This window comes from Cyanistes caeruleus, chromosome 6 (assembly GCF_971803275.1).
Source record: "Cyanistes caeruleus chromosome 6, bCyaCae1.hap1.1, whole genome shotgun sequence".
Classification (NCBI taxonomy): domain Eukaryota; kingdom Metazoa; phylum Chordata; class Aves; order Passeriformes; family Paridae; genus Cyanistes; species Cyanistes caeruleus.
The window spans coordinates 9,249,773-9,269,525 of NC_141706.1; the positions used below are offsets into that span (position 1 = coordinate 9,249,773).

At 43.2% G+C, this 19,753-nt stretch overlaps 1 protein-coding gene across 1 annotated transcript in view; it reads left to right on the top strand.

Annotated features, from left to right (window-relative positions):
- Nucleotides 1–19,753, top strand: part of ABTB2 (ankyrin repeat and BTB domain containing 2) — a 112,058-nt gene that overhangs the window by 54,170 nt on the left and 38,135 nt on the right. The window contains exon 2 of the mRNA XM_023928748.2: nucleotides 18,655–18,801. Within this exon, the coding sequence (XP_023784516.1) occupies nucleotides 18,655–18,801 (147 nt within the window). The remainder of the gene's footprint in view (nucleotides 1–18,654; nucleotides 18,802–19,753) is intronic.

Below are 19,753 nucleotides of genomic sequence, written 5' to 3' on the forward strand. Positions count from 1 at the left end.
AATACAGCAAAGAGATTAAAGAGGCACGAAGGTGAGCCAAGATGTTGCACTTCTAAGAGATCAGGAAGAGGAGATTGATCCCTTTCACAGCCTGGCTGTGAGCCTGCCAGCTCTTGGTCATGACCTTGGGAAAGGCAGCAGAGAAACTGAACTGACCATTTACTTGTCTCTTATTTTTGTAAGGGATTGGTCTGGAATTAAAATAAAAATCAGTCTCTTACATGATGAAATAAGCCTCTTTTTTTTTTTTTTTTTTTTTTTTTTTTTGGCTCTGCCTGTCACAAACTTGTCTGCAGTTCAGCCCCAAGGGATAGAGCAGCAGGTCCTCGCAGGGGCAATGTTATTAATGTCAGATGGAGTTGGAGTTGCTCACAACCAGGCAGGGAATGTGGAAAACTGCAAGGAAAGAAGCAAGTTTCTTTTAAAGATGACAGTTGAAGTCAGGAGTAAAAAGTGAGGGTGGTAAGTGCAATTTCAGCAAGGATTGGTTCCATGCAAGAAGGTGATGCTGGAGCACGTGGGTTGGAAATAGTTGCTGTTAAAGCCCAACCAGACTGGCCTGCAGGGAAAGGCCTTTTCCTCCTCTGGGAAGTTCCATGGATCACATGCTGCAGATGGGAGCTGTGTGGGTTCATTAGTCATTGCAGAGTTATGGCAAACTGTCCTCTCTGCAGCCTCTGTGTCAATCTGAAACAGAAAAAAAAGCCTTTGCTCAGAGAGAAGCTGTGCTGCAGAAATGAGCCTTGCTCATCAAGAATTGAAACCGTCAATATTGAATAAAAGCTCCCATGTTATTCCTCACTTCCCAGGCATGGAAAAGGAGGCATGGAGTAGAATGTCCTAGTTGGGGGTTTTAATCCCCAAAAAACAACATCCTTCTGTGCTCTACCTTGTGACAGACCAAGCCTCGTGCTCATCTCTTGCTCCAAGGCTCCAAATTTCAAACAAAGTGAAGCTTTGTGTGAAGCTCAAAGTGAAGAAAGCTGAGTGTCTTTTAGTCTCACTGAAACTGCTTGATCTTCTTCTAAATTTTTTTTTTAATTGATTTTTTTTTTTTCCCCTCTCTGGTCAGACAGTGCCAATAAAAGGAATTTTCTGTGTGTGTGACTGGTGATCTTGAAGTCATTTGCCTGCTCCCACTGGCATGCCCTGGCTTGCCTTTCATCTCCCTTCAGGCTTTTAGAGGTTGGGAGAGCAGAGAGAGATTTAGCCTTATCTCATAATTTGTTGTAAAACAGCTTCTTTGCTGCATAATTTTGTTTGGAAATGTAAAAAAAAATAATAAAAAATTATTTTTATCAGGACACAGATGTTGCCACAACTGCAGAAGCAGGGAGCAGCCCCTTTGGTGATATGGACAGAACTTCTGGGTTCTTTCCCAGCTCTACCTTGTTCCTGCACTGGTTGAGAATTAAGGATTTAATTGCAAATACCAGAAATCTGTAATTGCAGCAACACCTGCGTTGCCACAGACAAGAAAGTGCTTGTTTTTCAGGTTAATACTTGTCTTGAAGCAGCTGCTGACTTTGTCATGGCTGTGTTCACTGAGAGTTGACTTGCTCTGTGTTGTTTGGGGTTTTTTTCCCCCCCAAGAGTTTTTTGGAGGAAACCCAGGGTTCTGAAGTTGCCTTGCTTTGAGACCGATATACACACAGTATTATGTTTTATATAAAGCAGCAGACTAATGCTCAGCCTTTGGTCTCAGAGGATCAGGAATTTAGTGTTCAGTTTAGAGTTTTTCCCTTGTGCAGACTGAGAGCTTTTGTCTTGCCCTGCTGCTTCCTTCCTCCGCATCTCAGAGCATTTTCCAAGCATCTCTGAGGCGTCGTCTGTGGGAAGCAGGATTGTTAACTGTTTAACAGATGAGGAAACCCAGGGAAATGCCTTAGTCACATAATTTAGTGGCAGACTGGAATAAATTCAGTATTTCTGCTGCTGTGTCCCAGGAGCTGTGTACTAAACCTTCTGTTGCCTTTCCAGCCTCCAAAGGCTTTTCCTACTCCAACCTCTGTTTCAGCACAGGCTTAGGGTTTTTAATGCTGCCTCAAAATAGTTGTCTTTCTCTTCTGAGAATAGGGAAGTTTTTTCTTCAAAATACCTTCCCTCCCCCAGTTTTTTTAAAAATTTTTAATCATTCCCTGCTGAAAACCTCCACATCAATCTGATGTCAGCTTGTCCTTCCAGCAGGAGAGAGGGGTTTGCACAGGCCCCATCCAGAGCTGGGAATGTCAGCGCCTCTCTGGGTTATTTAGGATACGTCTGCAATGCAATAAATCTTATCTTGTCATTCCAATGGTACAATAACTTGGAAATGAAAGAAGTCAGCTGAGGGAATTTGTGTATGCACTGGAAAAACCATCCAGAACTCTGTGCTGGAACAGGGCTTTGGATATTGTTGTGGAAAAATCTTGGAAGCTGTTAGGCTGGTGCACAGGAGCAATGAAGCAAAACAGGGGTGCTTGTTTAATAAAGAGAGAAAATAGGAGAGAGGCAGAATGAACGTGTCCATTCCTTCTAGACTCTTCCATTGTTTTTAGGTAGAGGTGCATGTCTTGTTGACACTATCCCTCAGGAGAAAGGGCACATAAAGATAAAAAGCCAGAGGGTAACCAAAACAATATGGATGTAGACTAGCATGGAAATTATTTATTTTCTTGTTGTAACTCCCAGCTGAAGACACTGAATAAACTATATTCATATGGAAATGCCTTGAGGTTTTAGGCTGTCAGGCAGGTACCATGGAGGATATTTTATAAATCTGCTTGGGGGAGATGGATTTCACCTGGACATGGCACCAGGAGCCCTGTGGTCACTGAAGATGTACAAACAGAAAAATAATTATTGATAACCCTTTCTGTTCTCCCACCCTTTCCCCTGACTTCCAAGGCACTGGGTTTCCTGGGGCACCAAGGGCTTTAATGGCTGTGCCTCTGTTTCTCCTGCTGGGAAACAAAGACAGTGATAGGGATCTTTGCTTTATACCAGGTATTGTTTGAAACTTTAAACTGCTTTAAAAGGAGGAAGGGCCAAGGCAATTCAAATACATAAATCAGTGTTTCTGCAAAGAGTGGTTTGGGTCCATTCATTGCATCCCAGCAGAAAAGAGGAATTGTCAGTTTGTTTTTTCAGTCTATTACATGAAAATAAGTTCAGAGACCTTTTCCTTCCTACCTAAGAAATGCAGAGATGGAAATAGTTCCTAAAGGCTCCAGTTATACCCAAACCTCGGTATTTTAACCATGTTTGGAATGAGAGTGATGGTGGTGATGTCTTTAGTGGAACCTAAATATTAACCTAATTTTGAGAACTATCCTATGTCTGTGTAGTGGGCCCAAATGCTCCTTCACATCTTTTTGTGATAGTTTGGAATCCACACCTCAGGTTTCAGGCAGGTGTGTATTAAAACAAACAAACAAATAGCCTAAACAAACAAATACTGCCAACCCCCCATGATTTTCCTCCTCAGTGCTTGGTGAGGAAAAGTGCTGGTGTATTTCCTTTCACTACAAAATACAGAAAGTGAAATTGGGAATGAAACCTGATGCAACAAATGCTCTTTTATTTGTGGAGAAGACATTTGGCAGCAGAAACACAAATGACAACATAACCTCTTTGAAACAGATGACCTCTGTTTGCCCTGTAAAATTTCCTGCATTCTGCTTTTCATTAGCTATTTGCTTTTGTGGTTTATGTATTTTATAGATTAAAAAAAAAAAAATACATAAAATATGAGCTATGGTATGATTTAGACCTAGCATGGGCCTTATGGATGATGTGACCAAGCTTTTAAGAACTGAGCTCTCTGTGGCTGGATGCAATGTGGTTCTTACTGAAGTCAATGCTTAAGTGGTATTTTTCCATCTGGGGGTGCCCAGGGTATTCATGGAGGTTTTGGGTCAGGATATGCCTATAACTTGGTGGGAGCCTCTTCATCCTGGGATGATGTACTGAAAGCTTTAGCTCAGACACTAAATGCTTTTGGTTCAGGGTTGTATTCTGGACCTTCCCTCAGCCCAAAAGGATTAAAGGTGATTATATTTTTGCCCCAGAGTGTTGACTCTGGTGAGAGATTAATAGGAGATTACTGGAGCTGTTAAAGAGGATTCACCATTGTAAGGACTGAATGTTCAGAAGCAGAACCTCATTTCAGACCTTTTTTCCTCAGAATGCTCCAGTGTGAGGGGAGAGAAAAAGAAGGGAGAGAAAGCCTCTTTCCAGGAAGCACTGCTGATGAACTACCTTGTTTCATGTATAAGAAAGTTCTTTTAGATGCTTCAAGATAAAAGGCATCCATAATGCTGCTTCAGAATTAATGATGTCATGCCAGCTCCATCAGAGAGTTTATGAGTCTTGGCTTCTTAGACTCTCATAAAATAGGTAATTTATCAGTGCTGCTAAATGAGAGACATCACCCTGCAGCTGCAGTGGGGAACACTCAGGCTTTGATTGCAGTGGGAGAGGAAGAGAAGGTTGTTGGATGAGCTGTCATGTTGTAATGGCTCAGTGCTGTGTTTTATTTTGGAGGGAAGTTGTCTAAATATTGCAGAGGTGTTCTCTAATTATGACCTTAGTACCAGCTAACCTCTTTGCATGTGCTGTGCTTTCCTTTATTGAACATGGCACCACAGAATTCCTTGGCTCTGTGGCACTACACTTAATTCTAACCCATCGTCAGCATCAGGGGTTCTGCGGCTTTTGGGCTGGAGTTACCTTGTAGTCAACCCTCTTTCAGCATGAACCAATAACGCTCATGTTGAGTACAGTGAGTTCTGAAAGCGTCACTAAGAGATGCTCACTGCCCTAAGAAAGATGTTTTTAAAACAAACCCCGTTTCCAAAGCCAACCACCCAACCTACCTCCAGAATAAAGAGAAGAAATCCTTTGTTTCTGGTCACAGGGAGTGAGTTCAGAAGCAGCCTTGCCCATCACAGCTGTGGAGAGAACCCAGACCTCCTGCAAAACCATTTCTCCCTGCCTGTGGTACCAGCAACTTGCTAATTTGAGAGCAATATTGTTCCAGTTCTCAGGCTATCTGGGCTGATGTAATATTCTTGGCTACAGTCAGGTGGGTCATAATAAATTTTCTGGAACCACTTCCAGTTCTCTGTTTCTTTTCTTATAAACAACTTCTTGCACTTGGCAAATTCCATTTGCTTCAGGATGCCAAAACTGTGGATAAGTTTTCTAAAAGTAAGTATTTTAGTATTTTCTCTGAAAGCAGAAGAGATTAAATTTAAGGGGTTTTACGTAATATATGATTTTTTCAGCATTTCAGCAGTTTCTGTTATTTCTACAAGATGTGGTGGGACTGGCAGGGTGTGATTTTGTGGTGGTTTAAGCTGAACTAAATCGGGGTGCTGCAGTCTCACCCGTTCTTTTTTGCCCCCAAACATTTCCCCACTGCCCTTTTATGCCTGCACTTGCACTTACATGTTTATGCAGTGCTTATGCTAGGGCAAGGAATTGATGTAACCAAAGCTGAGCCTGCTGAGGGAGAGTATTCCAACTTTGACAAAAGCAGAGGTGAGGAACACAAAGCTTGGCACAAATAGGAGCAGGGCTGCTCTCACCTAGGATGTAGTTCACTGGAAATTTAAAACAATGTAGGTGGTAATGAGAGCACCTTCAGCTCATTTTTAATGCCCTGGGTCTCTGAGATATTGCCTCTTATCAGTGTAATGTGGAGACACGAGGGTGGAATCCAGCCTGGAGCACATAATATCAATGATCTTTCATCAAGAGAAGGTGAGAGGTGACTCAGTCTCCAGCAGGTTAAACAAGTGCCACTCACCTGTAGGATCTGAGCATCCCAGGCTGTCTGCACCCAGATCCAGAGCGAGCTGCGAGAGCAGCCCAGGCACAGAACCCTTGTTTTTACAGAGCCAAATGTCCAGGCTCATGTTGCAAACACAGGACAAACATCGCTCTTTTCTTGTTTTGGGCAACTCTTATTCGACTTTTGCATCTGGAAAATGCCAATGGCGGAGGCTGCAATAGCTGCAGGACTCGGATGTGTTTCCTGCTCTCAAACCCTGCAGCTTTGCCATCAGTCAGTGATGCAGTGCATTTTAACCACTATTTAATATAATACAGCTTCAGCTACTGCACATGGCCAGAATTGAGAGGTTTGGCCTTGACTCCCACTGAAGTTTTCTCTGTGTACACTAAGTTTTTTTTCCTCACATTTGTTTTTGGCAAAATCGCAGTTGCCAGATTTGATCCAAACATCTGCTTTTTGCTGCTGGCTTTGTATAGTTTTGTACTTTGGCAACATCACCAGATACCAGGGAGGGGGCTTGGGGTAACCTAATTCCGGCTTCCAGTACCTGGACGGAGTTACAGGAAAGATTGAGAGAGACTTTGGACAGGGGCTTGAAGTGACAGGACAGGGGGGAATGCATTCACACTGACAGAGGGCAGGGTTAAATGGCATATTGGGAAGAAATTCTTCCCTGTGAGGGTGGGGAGGCCCTCACACAGGTTGCCCAGGGAAACTCCGTCTTCCTTGTCCCTGGAATTTTTCCAGGCCAGGTTGGACAGGCCTTGGAGCAACCTGGGATAGTGGAAGGTGAACGTGGTTGGAACGAGATGATTCCTTGAGATGATCCCTTCCAGCCCAGACCTTTCTGTGAGATACTGAGAAAGCTTTTCCATCCGGTCCTTGCCTAGGTACCATCTATGGCCTGCTGGTTTACTGCTAAGAATGGGATTACAGGCAGAAAGTCAGGATAGAAGAAATCTTTTATTCTCTAGAGATAGTTTTGGTGGGCATTGTAGTGACATTTCCCAAGGGGAGATGGAGGAGATGGATTACTCACACCTGAGTGAGAGCAAAATGCAAACAGAAGAGCAGTGCAGCTGGATGATCAGGATTCCTCCTGGCTTCGCACAGCACAGATTTCCACATTAGTTCCTGTCAGCATGGAGACCCCTTGACATTATTGGGTCAAAGAAAGGTGCTAATCCATCACAGAAAATGGCTTAGCACTTGATTTATATTCATTTATCTTTGCTCTGCACAAATGCTTTGTTCCTTACCCTGCTTTGAATCAGGCCAGCCTAATATATTGGCATCTCAATCATCATTTGGCTCCCACTGAGATGAAGAAGCGGTGGTTGGGCCTGCAGGGCCCTAACAGTAAATCAGTGATTTATTAGGAAGAACAGGGCAGGAAGGTGAAGATCATCTTAAAAATAGGTAGTGAGGAGACTGCTACATTTTTTCTGTTTGTCTGATTATTCTACCCTGAAGAACTATAAAACAGCAAAAAAAACCAGATCAAACCCAAGTAACTTTTAGGTTTCAAAGCACGGTGTTAAAATAATGAGTCGTTTATTTTTTTATTTTATTATGGTAATCTTGAAATTAGCCCAGGAAGGGGCATTGGAAGCTCAATGACTTTGCCCACACAGCTACAGTGGGTATCAAGTTCCATCAGCACAGAGCCAAGGCATGTCCAGCTCTGCTCAATCACCCTTTGTTTGTTGTGCCGCTTCTCAGGGAATGGGGTTGAGGGGAAGGGAGACAAATGATACTGGGGATTAAAGGATAGAGAGTTTTACACGTTCCTCAAGAATTTTTAGGATAAATAAAATATTTCCAAGGTAAAGGTGCAGAATTGGCTCTTATTGGCTCCCCCATTCTTTCAGTGATTTCTTCTATCAGGGAATGTTTAGGGGTTGGTTTGTTTGGTTTTTTTCCTGTTCCTTTTCCACCATCCTTCTTCAATATATCTATTCCCAGCCTCTCTGAGTCTTCTGTGTGCTCATTTCCCTTCCCTGTTATTATTGTATCGATTCTGGGGAAAAAGATTGTTCTAAAGTACAGTTTGAACTCCAAATAAGTTTCTGTTTCAGATCCAAGTGATATTCCCTATCTCCTATTCCAGTCTGTTCCCACCCATAAGTGGAGCTGCAGGGCAGCCCAGTTTTAGCCTTTACCAGCTTGTCCTTTTTTAACAGAACAGTCTCTTATTTGAGCTGTCACTTCAGTAATTTGGTGAAAAGAACAGAAAAAAGCATTCTTAGACAGTTGAGCCTCCCCAAATCTGCCTCTGCCATGGTTCTGCCTTTTGTTTAATTCCATGACAAATTAAAAAAGCCTTTTAATACCTTTTTTTTTTTTCCTTTGGCAATAATCAAAGCTAATAATATTGCTGGGATATAGTGGTTGCAGACAAACAGCTGGATCCAAAAAGTGATTACTTCTGTGGGATGGGATTATTTATGTGGGATGGACCTTTGCTTTTCAAGTCCTTCCATGCTGTGCATCTCTGCCTCGCAGCAGTGGAGATGCTCCATGTTGCCCTCAGAGAGAAAATCACAATTTAGAGCAATATAGAGCCAACAAAATAGAAAATAGGGATTTTATTTTGTACCTTAATGACTACAGAAGTTTTATGGACAAAGGTAATGCTATGATTGTTCATTAAAATAAGGATCTTTTTTCCAGCTGTCTAGTTTTTCTGTCAGTTAAAGAATCTTGCTCTAAAAAAACCCTTTCATTTTAATTTCATTTTCTTCTGCTGTGAGGCAATTTTCCCTGTTTTTCCATCATTTTGCCTGAAATGATGAAAAATGTTTGGGTTTTTTTTTCTTCATTTCACCTTTACAAATAACAATGTTCCAAGTGTCAGGAAAATAATTGCATGCTATGAAATGGGGTAACTGGGAAGTCCCATGCAGGAATGCCCTGAGACAGCAGCACGCTGTCAAAATCAATTGGGCTGAATGCTTGAATCCATTATGGATCTGCTGCACAGGTGTGATTGAAATATCAAAGTGTATTTTTAAAATAAAATACAAGCTTTGGATTCTGATTTTCATCCCCTACACAGATGCAGTGTTAAAAACCCAGAACATGTAGTAGTGTTTCCAAATTCTTCAAAGAACCATGGCCATCCTGAGAACTGCTGCTTTTGCTTATGCAAAAGATTTGCTGTTTTAAAATAAAAATACTGATTTTCTTCATGGTTTTAAAACAATGCTGAGGATCAATTAATCAGAGTTTTCCTGACCAAGTATTCAGATCTTAATGTAAATGTCTATAAATAATATAGTGGCAGCAGCATTCTTTTGGAAGCAAAATTCAAAGAGGTCCTGTTTGAGCAGCGAGTACTTGCTCAGGGCAGTTATATTTAGGGCTCTAATGGAAGTGTACAAGTTATGCTTTTTATACAAACTATAAATGGCTACAACCAAGAGACTTAGACTTTGAAATTCACTTGGCACTTGTGCAGTGAGACAGGCCAGAGCCTTGTAGTACAGTTGGGGATTTTTTGTGGTGCTTTTGTTGTTGTTGTTGTTTGGTTGGTGTTTTTTTTTTTTTTTGCCTGCCAGCTTTACAAATATTGCCAAATTCTTACAGTGTTGCCATCCCTAAAGGGCACTTCGAAAAATAGCTATTGGATCTGCTCTCCTCTGGGACTGGTGCACCTTGAAAAGGCTGAACTCAGTGCAAGTGTGATGACAGTGAGGAGGTGATGGGGGATGAGAAAAAGGAATTCAGATGCAGAAGCAGAGAGTAAAATAGGTGCTGCAGCCGGAGCAAGACGTCATGGAAGGAAGCCAGGCATGAATGTAGATGGCGTGAGATGGTCCTTAAGTACCACACACCATTCGAGAAAGGGGCTAAAGTGTTGCAAAGATGGAGAGTAAAACTGAGCAGTTGGTGAGTAAGTGGAATTCCTCAGCTTCACTTCTTAGTGTCTAAACAATTGGTCATTGTTGACAAGATCTCCGGGATGCTTTGATGTGAGGAAGCAGAAAGTTGCAAAATACTGTCATTAGTAAGAGACTAATCAGCTGTATTGAGGGGAAAGACTGCCAAATACTTCCAATAGTTTGCTTGTGGAAATGAAAATTAAGAGAGGCATAGCTTCTGTCCTGGGCTAGAATGGCTGCTGGTCTTTACTGCTATCAAAATACTCTTCAAGAGCAAACCCTGCCTAATGGTGCTTGTCAGACACAAACGTTGTTATCAGGATGGTGGAGCTTTGTGTTTGTCTTGTCCCAAAAGCTTGCACTAATATTGGGCTGCTGGCAGAGCTGGGGTAAAAATGACAAAGCTTAAGATTCATGAATTACTCATGCACGTAAACGCTGCTGTGAGCAATTTACTGTGCTGAAATAATACTGAAGATTAAACTGGAGGTATCAAATCTACTATGGTGCTGTCTCTTTTTTCATGGTGAACTGCTCACCATGCACCCGCCCCAAGTTTGTGTTGTCTGGCCGGTGACTCAAAACCTGAATCATTTTTGTCTGCGGGCAGGGTAGGAATGTGCTCATCCTGGTGAGCCTCCAAGCCTTGCCCTCCTGAGGTCAGACTTCATGGTCTCAGCACTGCACTGTGTTTCTCTTAGATAAAATTTCAATTTTATACTGAGTGACAGATGCATATTTCATCCTTACAAAACCCAAGCTGCTGTTGCTGACAGCTAAAAGAGGCAGTCCCTGAGTTGCCTAAAAAATTCCTTTAGGAGCAGTATGTTGGTTACTTCTGAGTTCCTATTTCCTCATGGCTTTTTAAAAATAAACTGAGAGTAATCAGCTCTTATCACACTCTGATATTTTAAGTCATTAACTGATGTAATTGTAGTCTTGATGTATATTATTAAGTGACCGTACTTTCTGAAATCTGATTTTAATGGTTTGTAACAGCCAGGAGGGGCTAAGGAGGGTAGATTTTATCAGGCCAAGGACTCACCTGTATGAAGAAGCTGCCATGCAGGAGAAATTTCTTCCAAAAATTCCTCTGGAATTCGTTGGAATGGATTGCACTGGATTATTCTGGAGTACTGCCCTGGTCAGATTCACCATCTTGACATTCCCTAAGAAAAGGAACTGGGAGTGACAGAGGATATAAATTTACTATCCTCTTTGTTTGGCAAGCATACAGATCATGGGATGTATAAATAGAAGAATTGAAGGCAAGTAAAGAGAGGTCATTATGGGATGTACAAAGAGCTTACTCAGAGCACATCTGGGGAACTGGGCATGATTCAAAGGCCAGATTACAGGAAGGACAGTGAACAATAAGGAATGGATTAGAAGAGGGTATTGTGGAGGGTATGAGGGCTTGAGCTGGTGCCTGCAGTTGCTGCAGTCCCACTGCTTACACTGCTTAAATGAAGCTGGTTTTACTGTAAAAGCACCTAAATTGGAGACTTGTAAGGAATTCCAAGGGAATGGAGGCAGAACCCTCTTCTTCCTAAGCTTTCTAATCCCCACAGCAGTGCCACTAAATTACTCCTACCACTGCTTATCTGTCATGCCTCACTCCCTCTTTCAAAAACAAAGCTTATTTTTTTAGCTTGCTTATATATATGTTGTTTCTTTATAATTTCTTACGGTATTTCTTCTATGTTTGTCAGAATAACTGTCCAATATTGTATCCACATCCAACTCTACAGGGCTAAAATAATTTTGCTTTTCTTAACCCTCTCACAGTTGGGTAAAGCTTCTCTTCTGATGTCATAAGCTCCACTGAGGTGCAGTTAAATATTGTCACAATATCTGTCCTTTCATCTCAGAAGTAGCTGCATCTTTGGGGGAGCTTTCTTGTAGGTAAAAAGGGCTTTGTAAATGAAAAAAGGGCTGCTGGTAAGGGGCAAAAAATGTATTGTTGACACATATGGGAAATGGGGGCACTGCTAAATGTTGAGCAGCATGAAGGAGTAAGCTGAGGATGAGAAATGAAGCAAGAACACTGCTGCTGTCACACTATCCTTACCAGGAATGAAGCAATATTCTCATTTTCCAGATAAGCAGACTGAGACACTGAGATTAATCAAACTGGTTGAGGTTTACACAAGTAGGGAATTCTGAGTCTTCAGCCTCTTGGACCACAGTAATTTTTTGGCACAGGTTTCTGGTTTTGTATTTCTTTCACAGTGTTAATCTATTTATACCACTAGTCATAAAACTTTGTTTTTTTCATTGTTATTTCTAACCCAGTATGGGGTTTTCTCTTTAGTGTGCCTTACTGGATCCTGAAAATAAGAGTCCTGGAAACATGAATTTATTGATAATTGGTGGATTTTTTAACACTGATATTACAGTTTAGTGTAGGTCTTGGCCTGCCCTTGGGCCCTGCATAGAAGAGCCAATGCCTGGAAAATCACTTGTACAAAATTCCAAAAGGATCAGCCAAATTTCAGGGATCTACTTGTTGACATAGGCGCACACACACTCCTCTTCAGAAGTAGTTGGAGGAAGCAATAATAGTAGGAAGCATTTACAGTTTATATTTACAGATTATATCCCCAAAGGCCTTTTATTAGGACATATAAAACAGGAAGCATAGTTCTGCAAAGCTAGATTTAAAGCCGCATAGTTATTCCATTCATTTCCAATCTCTGGATTCCAGTTGTGGGAGCAATGGCTCTGTGCTGGCCAGTTTCATACAGGGAATTTGAACAGGGAATTTTGAACAGGGAGCAATGGCTCTATGCTGGCCAGTTTCACATGGGGATTTTGAGCTGGGAAGTTTGGGCTTTGCAAAGTGCTGGTTCTGGTGCAGGAGTTTTGTGGTTGCTTCGCTTCATTTTGTCTGTGTTTCTTCATCTTGGAAAAGGGAATGATGGTCATTGTGCTGTGCTTTTTGGCAGTCATGACAATGGAAGCCCAGGATATGTGCCCTTGTGCTTATGTTCAATTAAGTGCTTGGGGCCAGGCCAGGTTAGTGGTTGTCCAGAAGACCACAGGGATATGGAAGTGGGATTAATGACTCAGTAAATTCTAACTCGGTATTTAACCGAGGACTTTCTCCTACATTTATAGTCATTTGCAAGCCCGTATATCACAGCTGGATTCAAATGGAATACAGATACTTCCTACCTTTGGCCAATTCCACCATTTTCATAGCAAAAGGGAGGCAAAATGTGTGGGATGAAGACAGGCACAGGGAGTTTCCTAGGACTAGGGTGGCATTCGTAGTGATGATGGTCCATAGGGTCCTGCCCTTTCCCTGGCACTGTTGCTGTGAGCTCCATGGCTTTCCCTGCTTTTTAGACTTGCAGTTGCTGCAGTGACCTGCACTCCAGGAGAAAGGGGTGGTGAATTTTGAGAGTGCTTTATAACTCTCTCCTGGGGTATTCTGGTGCTTTACTTAAGCAATGTCTGTTGACACTGAGCTGCAGGAAGACTGTGAGCATGAAGGCAACACATCTCTGATAACATTCCTGAAGTCTGGGGAAACTGTATTTTGTTAATTTGGAGAGGATATTGTTTCTGTGAGCAGTAGGACCAAGGGCTAGAGGGCTGTGTGACTCTGAGGTGTTCAGAAGTGTCTCCTTAGGACATCAGCTCTTGATGGGAGAGATCCAGTGTAGCACTTGCAGAAAATTTAAAAATCTCTCCTGCTTGAAGCTCCTCCCTCCTCTGCTTCTCCTCCTGTTTCCAATTACAGAATTACTGTTTAATGTGGATGCAGATATAAGAAGCTGGTTTTGATTTTTCTTGCTGCTGACAAACTGGGAGAGATGCCTGCCTGCTTTCTAGCAGAAGCCACACTCTTTTGCTATATGTGAGCAATTAGATGCATTGCTCCCTGATCACAAGCCTCTCTCACCATCTATAGCATGGCTGCAGTTGATTATAGAGCTTGATGTGTTTAGGTTTTGAGGGAACTCCATCAGGAACACTTTGGTTGCTGTTTTTTGGAGGGGTTTGTTTATGTTCTGTCAAAATGATCCTATCTCATTTCATAAAATAAAGAGGGGTTGAGCTTTCCTAGCAGCAGTAGGTCAGCATGGAGAAAACAGAGCTCCAAGAACTGGCATTAATTCCTGCTGGTACTCCACACTCGGAACTGATTGGCAAGAGGGAACTGCGGGGCATTGTGTTGTGTGGGAGAACGGGGAACGGAGAACAAGGAGAGCCTTGAATGCTCCTGGCCATGAAGAATTGCAGGACTTTGTGCAAGGTGACAGCCTTCCCAATGTCATGGCCACGTTCCAACGTGGGAACTGCACTTGCAGTTGGCTGAGGTTTCCCCCGGCTCCATTGGAATGGGTGGGATTTGGCAACTCCAGCGTAGTCAGGTCATCACCGTCCGCCTTCAAAACTTTGGCCTTCCAAAATTTCAGTTCACAGGGATCAGCCATCATTCCCACCCCCCGGAATGTTTCTTGCAGAATGTATCCCAACCCAAACATTCAAAAGCACACGGGTGTAGGGATTCCTACTTGGATTCCTAATGCATTTTTCAAGCATACTGACAGCACTCCAGGTTTCACACATGGGGCTTTTAGCAGCAATTTATAATGTATAGAGATTATTTTGAATTTTCCAAGGGCTTTCTGATTGGTTTAGCCAAATAGGTGCTTTTTTCCCTACTGTTCTGATTTGTTTTATGGAAGTGTTTAGGTGTAAATAGCACATTGTATTGTCCCAAACACTTTGCTTGGTTTATTTTTTAAAAACACAGTTTATCTGTGTCCGTAGTTTATGGTGTGTATCCCTGTCCTAGATATATTCCTGATTCTTTGCCTAATCTGTCATGAGCAGAGCCAGTGCATTTCTGAAATAAGGGAATCGGTACCCTGGGCAATTTCCATGAGGAATCCCAGACAGAAGAATTCAAGCAGAATTCAAGTGCTTTCCAGCCAAGACTCCTTGGCCCTTTTCCACTTGTGAGTGGCCCCATATTAACCTCTAGACATCATACAAGTGTTTGAAAGCCATCAAATGGCTGATGAGTTAATCTCTAGGAAGTTGTCTGCCAGCATCAAGGGTCCAGACTGGAGAAAGCCCAGAGAAAACCAATGCAACAAGGAAAAAATGATGGCAAGTCCCTTTGCATGACCGTGGCGTGCAGATGTTGTGAGGTATGAAGGGGCCATGAGTAGTTGGAAAGTCAAACATTCCACTCTCAGAGCAAAATTCAGGGAAAGGTCTGCATTTGCCTGTATCTTGAGATCAAAAGAGCAGAACTTGATGCCAACCTCTGAATTACGAGGACATTCAGAGATGGACCTGGGGTTCATTATAGGAATTGTCCTGCTTGAGGAACTGGGTTGACTGCCCAGCTTGGGAAATCATGGAATCAGGCAGTGGTTTGGCTTCTAAAGATCATTTAGTTCCAACCCCCCTGTCACAGGCAGGGACACCTTGCCCTAGACCAGGTTGCTCCAAATCCTGTTGAGGCTGGCCTTGAACACTCCCAGGGGCAGCCACAGCTTCTCGGGGTAACCTGTGCCTCCCCACCCTTACAGTAAAAACTTCCTTCTCATTTAAACCCACTCTGCTTCAGTTTAAGGCCATTCCTTTACACTGTCACTCCATGCCACTCTCCAGCTCTCTTGGAGCCCCTAGGTTCTCCCTGGACACTTCCCTTCTCCAGGTCAAACATTCCCAGCTCTCCCAGTCTGTCTCCAGAGCAGAGGTGTTCCAGCACGTGCTGGAAACCACACAAGAGCTTTGCCCAGCCCTGCTCGTGGGAGCCATCACTTCACAGCCAAAGCTCTCCACAGAACTGCTGCACCTCTTAAAGCAGAAGGGTGTCCAGGAGTGTGAACAGACTTTTCCCTGGATCTTGCTCAGACTGGAAACGTTTTCAGTTGCTATTAAAAAGCATCAGATTACAGACAACAATTTCAAACTCTTTAGGCAAGCAGAATAATTTGAATTTAAGGAACTGTTTAACTGGAATTCACCCAGTCGTGACTGCCTTTTAAGAGCATTGGCAGCAAGTGCTCATGAACAGGTTTCATATTTAACTGAGGCAGAATAAATATGATTTTATTTCCAGCTGCTGTTTCAAAGGCTATGGAAAGATCAGGAACAAACTCTTAGCCAGCCATGCTTTAATTGAGAATCAGGCCATTCCAGAGGTGACTTCTGAGGTCCTGCTGCTCCTGAGATTTGAGCTAAGCCACATTTGAATTCACAGTCTCTCCTTAACTCCACCATGGCTTGGATCCTGTACTTAAAATCTTAATTTAAATAAACTGCCCAAGTGGTTCATTCTTGCACAGTAATTATCTGCTGTTTCACATTGTTTTGTGGGAAAAACACATTTTGGAAAATCAGGAAATAAAGGTGGATATCAAACAAAGAGTGTTTTGACGTGGATTGATTTATTTCAATTGCAGTTTTGCTTATCTCGCTAGTCATGATTAAAACCTGTGTTGCCACTAATACAGAAATGCATGAGTGTGAATGCCAGACAAAAACTGCCCTATGGTTTATACCATTGTAATACCTTCTGACTGAAAATTCCATGATTTGGGAAGCAGGAGAGCAAGAACCACAGTTTGAGATACAAATAATCAGCGCAAGGCAGTTGCCCGTTATCAAAAAAGGGGGTTTAAAATTGGTATTAAAGATTAAGTCCTTTCCTACTTACAACATCACCGGGCAAAGCTTGACTGCAGATGTCCTTGTGCCTGAATTTCTGCTCTGAGGAGCAACAATGATGCTTTTCCCACTCTGTGGAGTTACTGTCAGTGGATCAGAGAGGAAATCCCGATTAGGGTGCTGCAAGGTAGCATAATTGTGGAGTACATTTCTGTTTTGCTTCCTGCTGTCTCAAAATCAGCGTTGGGAGTTGTGTCCTCATTCCCAGGCCTGCTTGTACCTACAGAGACCTGCCAGATGTGGGGAGCCTTTGAATCCTTATGTCATTCATCACCCTCTCCAATGCCAGGGAAAATCCCCAGTGGCATCACTGGGCTTTGGTACATGGCCAAAGTCTTGGTGAATTCCTTATTCCTCTCTGGTGTGTAAAGGATGCTCCTCAGCAGTGCCAAGGCAAATGACAGCATAAATCTTGTCTACAGCTATCTTGGATGAGTCATTTTTCCAAAGGTAAATAAATCCTCCCTGTTTCCTTGCACCACCTGACAAACTGTGAACTGGAAAACTGAGAAAATGTTGTTTCTTTTTTGCGAGCCAAAGTGTTCTGCAAATCTTTATTTTTAATTCCTTGTTAGAAAACAGAACCAACTGAAAGTGGCTGGCAGAAAAAATGTGCCCCATTTGTTTCCCTCTGCCGGGCTCAGCAGTGGAGCTGCCAGTTTCTGTTTTCGCCTCTGTAAAATTATGTGCCTCTATTTGAAAGTTTTGACAAATCAGGCTGTTTTCATTTTCCCTCTGCCATAAATTCAATCCATATGTCTCTAAAACATCCTTTCATAGCTTTGGCATGGAAAAGGAAGTGGCTTAGGTTCTGTATAGTGTATTTAAAAGCAAAGCCTAGTTTGCATGCGTGGCTTCTGGTAGCTCTTAAAGCCTCAACTTCCTAATTATTCAGGTTAAGAGGGCATTGGCAGAGTGTTCTCCATTAACTAACAGTGATGTACAGTGAAGAAGCACAACAGGATAAATCATTCCCTTATTCTCATCATGTCCAGGAAGTTTTTGATGCAGCCCTTGGCTTTGCCACAAAGCAGGATGCAAAGAGGATGTGAAAAGGGTAGGAGAGATCAATCCAGCATAAAATCTCAAAAGAAAACATCAGGACAAAGAAACAAAGGGTCTTGCACTATGAGCTGTAGGGTTTTGTTGGGCAACAATACTCAGCCCCTATGTGACAGGAGGTCACTGCTACAGGAGTAAAGGATCTCCACATCCCAGCTTGACCTGTGGTCGGGAAGTGAGGGTGGAAGGAAATGTGGGTCTGAGCTGAACTGTATTGCTGTGGATCAGAGTTAAAAATCAGAAGTACAGGACGCAGCAGGCTAAGAGCACAGGCAGTCCTGGCTGCTCTGAGTGACCTTGTCTGGAATCAGTGAAAATTTGGGCCAGGAGGGGCTGCTGGAATTGTGGGATGGATCTGTAATTAAAAATGGGGCAGTAGTGAGGGCACAGGAACAATGACCAAGTGACTGCAGGTGGCTTTTTGGAGTCCACCTGCCTTGTGGATGCAGTGGCACCAGATCTACCCCAGGGTGCCACTGGACAGGGCAGCTCTTCCAGCCCATCCTCTGTCACACACCCTGCTCCGTGCCTCACATCCTCTGCAGAGGTCACATTCCCCCTTTTCTCTGTGCCACACAGAACAATCAGTTCCTGTGCGTTTGTACTGATGGAGAGGAGATGCGTGTGGTAAACACGTGTGTGCAGTGTAATTATCTTCCTAATCTCTCTCTCTCACTTAGGGGTCATTTACAGAGATGAAAATACAGACAACCTCAGAACTCCTGGGCGTCACTTGGCGCATCCAGAGGTGTGCACATGCAGAAACCACAGTCTGAGCACCTGAAACTGCATGGCAGGTTCAAAGGGCTGGCACAGCCCGTGGTTTTGTTTGCAGGCTTGCAGGGCTGGGGTGGACTCCAGGCTATACTCCACATCTCTCCAGATCAGGCCCTTCTATCTGGGGATCTGCATACAGCTGTTCAGCAGCAAGCCTTGCGTGCGTGGCCCAGTTGTTGTATAAACAAGAGTAGAGACTTAACCAAAGCTTTTCATGTAGTTTTATCTCGAATGCAGTTTGTTTCCAGCTCTGAAAGGCTGTAGGAACATCCAGCTTTATTCCCTGGAGCCTGTTTCAGCCATTCCAGCGGTGTTCACAGCACTGTTTGATTTCCTTTGAACTGTTCAAAAATTTCTGGGGAAAGGTGCAAGTTCTGTGTCCTTCCTGGAGGGATTTGCTTTTCCACACGTGTAGGCTGATTTGTAAGAGGTGTGCTGTGTGCTCTGCCCCAGGTGTGCTGTCCCTCCCTGCCTACTTCAGCCCCTACCACGACGGCTCAGTGTGCAGCGATGGAAGGGCCGACGCCTACGCTCAGCTGGAACTCCGGACCCTGGAGCAGTCCCTGCTGGCCACGTGTGTTGGGAGCATCTCGGAACTGAGTAAGTTTGGGATGTAAAACACCATGGGATTCTTCCAGCAGAGCAGGAGAGCCCATCCCTGCACTGCTGAGGGGCAAGCAGGAGTACTGCCACTCACTGTTGGCAGCGTGAGCAGTGTTTAATGTTGGGTGAGCTTTAATTGTCTGGTGGTGCTGTTTATGAAAATCAGCTGGTTTCATTAGTCTGCTTTATGTCTAATTCACCTGGAGAGGTGCCTTTTTTTTTGGAGGGGGGGATAGAGATGTAAGAGCTGGATCCTCTCCTGTCTAGATGCCTCTGGATGCTCTCCTGTGCATTTGTGGAGCACAGCAAACCTCCCTCAAACAGCAAAAAGGGTTCTCTTTGTTAGTGTTTCTGCAGTGGAGATGTCTGGGATATTCACGGAAAAGCTTTTTGGTTACTTAAAAAACAAAAAGCAAAGGATAAAGAAAATCTGAGAGCACTCTAGTAACAAAACTTGTCCAACCCCCTTTTTTGTTAAGCTGACCAAATGAAAGGTTCCATTCCTAGAGTACTCACAAAGCCCCTTTAAAGTAAACAAAAATGATTTGTGTTTTCCTGGTCTGCTTTTCCCCTTGCAGCGTTTCTGCTGGCATCACTTTCTTAGCCTGCACCATCTGAATGCTAATGAACGCCAGGGCCAGTAAGGAGTTTGTATGTTTCACCATTTATTTTGCAACCTGCCTTAGTTTGAGGTTTTCAAATTCCTTCAACACACCTCTATTTATCCTGGAACACAAGAGAACATTTGTAGCAAGGGCCTGAGACTGAATACAGCTTCCTCTCTCCCTCTTCCCCCATCCCTGTCTGGCCAACTTGGTCAGTACATCCAGTGAATGGCTCTCCTGATACAGTTGCTTTTTTTTTCTTTTTAACGTTGCTGCCCAATGCCAGAAAAATAGAGTGAGTGTGCAAGGGAGAAGGAACGTTATTCTGAGCTGAAAATTTGAAT